At 51.7% G+C, this 2,500-nt stretch overlaps 1 protein-coding gene across 1 annotated transcript in view; it reads right to left on the reverse strand.

The window, feature by feature from the left end:
• ror1 (receptor tyrosine kinase-like orphan receptor 1) overlaps positions 1 to 2,500 on the reverse strand; it is a 43,700-nt gene that overhangs the window by 5,252 nt on the left and 35,948 nt on the right. The window contains exon 2 of the mRNA XM_062452212.1: positions 475 to 537. Within this exon, the coding sequence (XP_062308196.1) occupies positions 475 to 537 (63 nt within the window). The remainder of the gene's footprint in view (positions 1 to 474; positions 538 to 2,500) is intronic.

Raw genomic sequence — 2,500 nt, forward strand, 5'->3', positions numbered from 1 at the left:
TGACAGGTAGCAGACTCCCTCTGAAACTCAAGCTGCCCACAAACTTCTTTAATATCGCAGATTGCTCAAAATTGTCCCTCTTCATCGCCCTGACCTCTATTACCGACTACGTGATTTTGAAAGAGACACACACACGCACTCGCAGACACACACACACACACTGTGTGAGTGTACGTATGGCACAGTAAACTACCGTCTCCGCTGATGTCATCCTACATAACCGTCTTTTACAATTATGACTTCCTGCCACTGACGCATGCTGATAGGCCCAGCTGTGTCCAAACACTGTGAATGTTGTCTGCTCGACGAATCAAAGCCTCCCGCTGCCCCCAGACACAACATGGCAACCAATCAGCATCGGCCCATCAGATAAGAGACAGATGTGGGCCTCTGTGTAGTTAGCGTAGTCTACTGCAGCTTGGTGTGTTTCTCTAAGCGTGTGTGTGTGTGTGTCGCACAATCCTTTCCGCTCACCTTCGTTCGAGGTGTTCCAGGAGGAGGTGGCCACTACACTGGGGTCCTGGGAGATGTCGGACCCTGCAGACAGAGGAAATGGATCGGACCGTTAGCAGGGATCACAGGCATGGACTGTACCAATATTAAAGAAGAGGGTTCTTAAAACTATTTTTTGCTGCACAAAATGAAATGACACTTTTACACTAACACAAAATGAAATAAGATTGCAGTATGTACATACTATTATCCTGTACATAAACCTGTGTCATACATGGATAAAGGTACGGTAGCAGACAGGTATACAGATATGTACACCTGCAGGGACAGGGTTATCAAAGGCTCTGTTTTATAAAGAGAGACCAGAGAGAGATCAGAGACCAGTTGTATTAAAACCCGACGATAGCCTTCCACATTTCATTACAGAGATTATGCAGTTCCAAATGAGTTGTCCACACACACACACACACACACACTCTCTACCAGGTGAAATCTGTCCCAATGACATGTGATTACAGCGGACAATAAACAGAGGTTTACAGAAGAACTAGTCTCTCCCCCTCTCTCTCTCTCTCCCTCACTCCCCCTCACTCTCTCCCTCTCTCCCCCTCACTCTCTCCCTCTCCCTCTCCCCCTCTCTCTCTCTCTCTCTCTCTCTCTCCCTTCTCTTCCTTCCTCGCTTTTGCCTTTTGTCTTCTTTCACCCCCCTCTCTCCCTCCCTCCTCTCTCCCTCTCTCCCTCCCCCCCTCTCTCCCTCCCCCCTCTCTCCCTCCCTCCTCTCTCCTCTCTGGTGTGTGTGAGTGACTGAGTGTGTGTAATGGGCCGGGTTGTCTCCCTGCAGGCTGGGCTGGTTAACACGATGAGTGACGGTGGTGATGACAGCACAGACACTCTGCTGGCACAGTCTCAAACACTACTGTACACGGGTGGGCAAGACACACACACCTCCACACACACACACCTGGGAGAGTAGGAAACTTTCCCTCCACACACACACACACACACAAGAACGCTCGCACTCTCTCAAGTGCAAACGTGCGCACAAAAACAAAAGGCGTGCACACGTACAGTATACGTACAGTACACACACACACACTCAAAGCTTGCTCCAATGTAAACTGCAGAGTAAGATTTTCAAATGGACTATAAATAAACAAAGGGCTCGATGTGGCGGCCCAGCCTGTCAGATATCATACAGAATGAGAATGTAAACACAACATTAACGTCAGTCTTCTCTACTTAGACCCCCACACACACTCTTAACAGGATCCTATCAGGAGCCGTGCCAGCAAGGTGTGTGTGTGTGGTGCCGGGGGGGGCGTCTGCAGGAGAGGAGGAGGGGCACGTTGCCGTGGGGACGTGTTAATTGGGTGATAATCCGCGGTGGAGCGCCGTGCCGTGTTGCCAGTTACGAGCGAGATCAGCGCGGGGAGGGAGGCAGTGCAGGCAGCACCTGTTAGTGAGGGAGGCTGCGGCAAGCTGGCAACACGCAGCAAACCACCAGGGATGCAACACGCAGCACGCCACCAGGGATGCAACACGCAGCACACCACCAGGGATGCAACACGCAGCACACCACCAGGGATGCAACACGCAGCACACCACCAGGGATGCAACACGCAGCACACCACCAGGGATGCAACACGCAGCACGCCACCAGGGATGCAACACGCAGAACACCACCAGGGGTGCAACACGCAGCACACCACCAGGGATGCAACACGCAGCACACCACCAGGGATGCAACACGCAGCACACCACCAGGGATGCAACACGCAGCACACCACCAGGGATGCAACACGCAGAACACCACCAGGGATGCAACACGCAGCACACCACCAGGGATGCAACACGCAGCACACCACCAGGGATTCATGAGGATTGTTTCTGTACAGCAAACACACATGAAGTTTAAGACACTGTGATAGCAGGGGGGCGGAGGGGGGCTGAGAGAGTGTAACAAACATGAAGAGGGGTAAACAGTGGTTTTATTTTGACACTCTAAAGAACTACATTCCATAACGTATTGAGTTAGCAGTGTTGTGAA

Source organism: Osmerus eperlanus, chromosome 26, assembly GCF_963692335.1.
Source record: "Osmerus eperlanus chromosome 26, fOsmEpe2.1, whole genome shotgun sequence".
NCBI lineage: Eukaryota > Metazoa > Chordata > Actinopteri > Osmeriformes > Osmeridae > Osmerus > Osmerus eperlanus.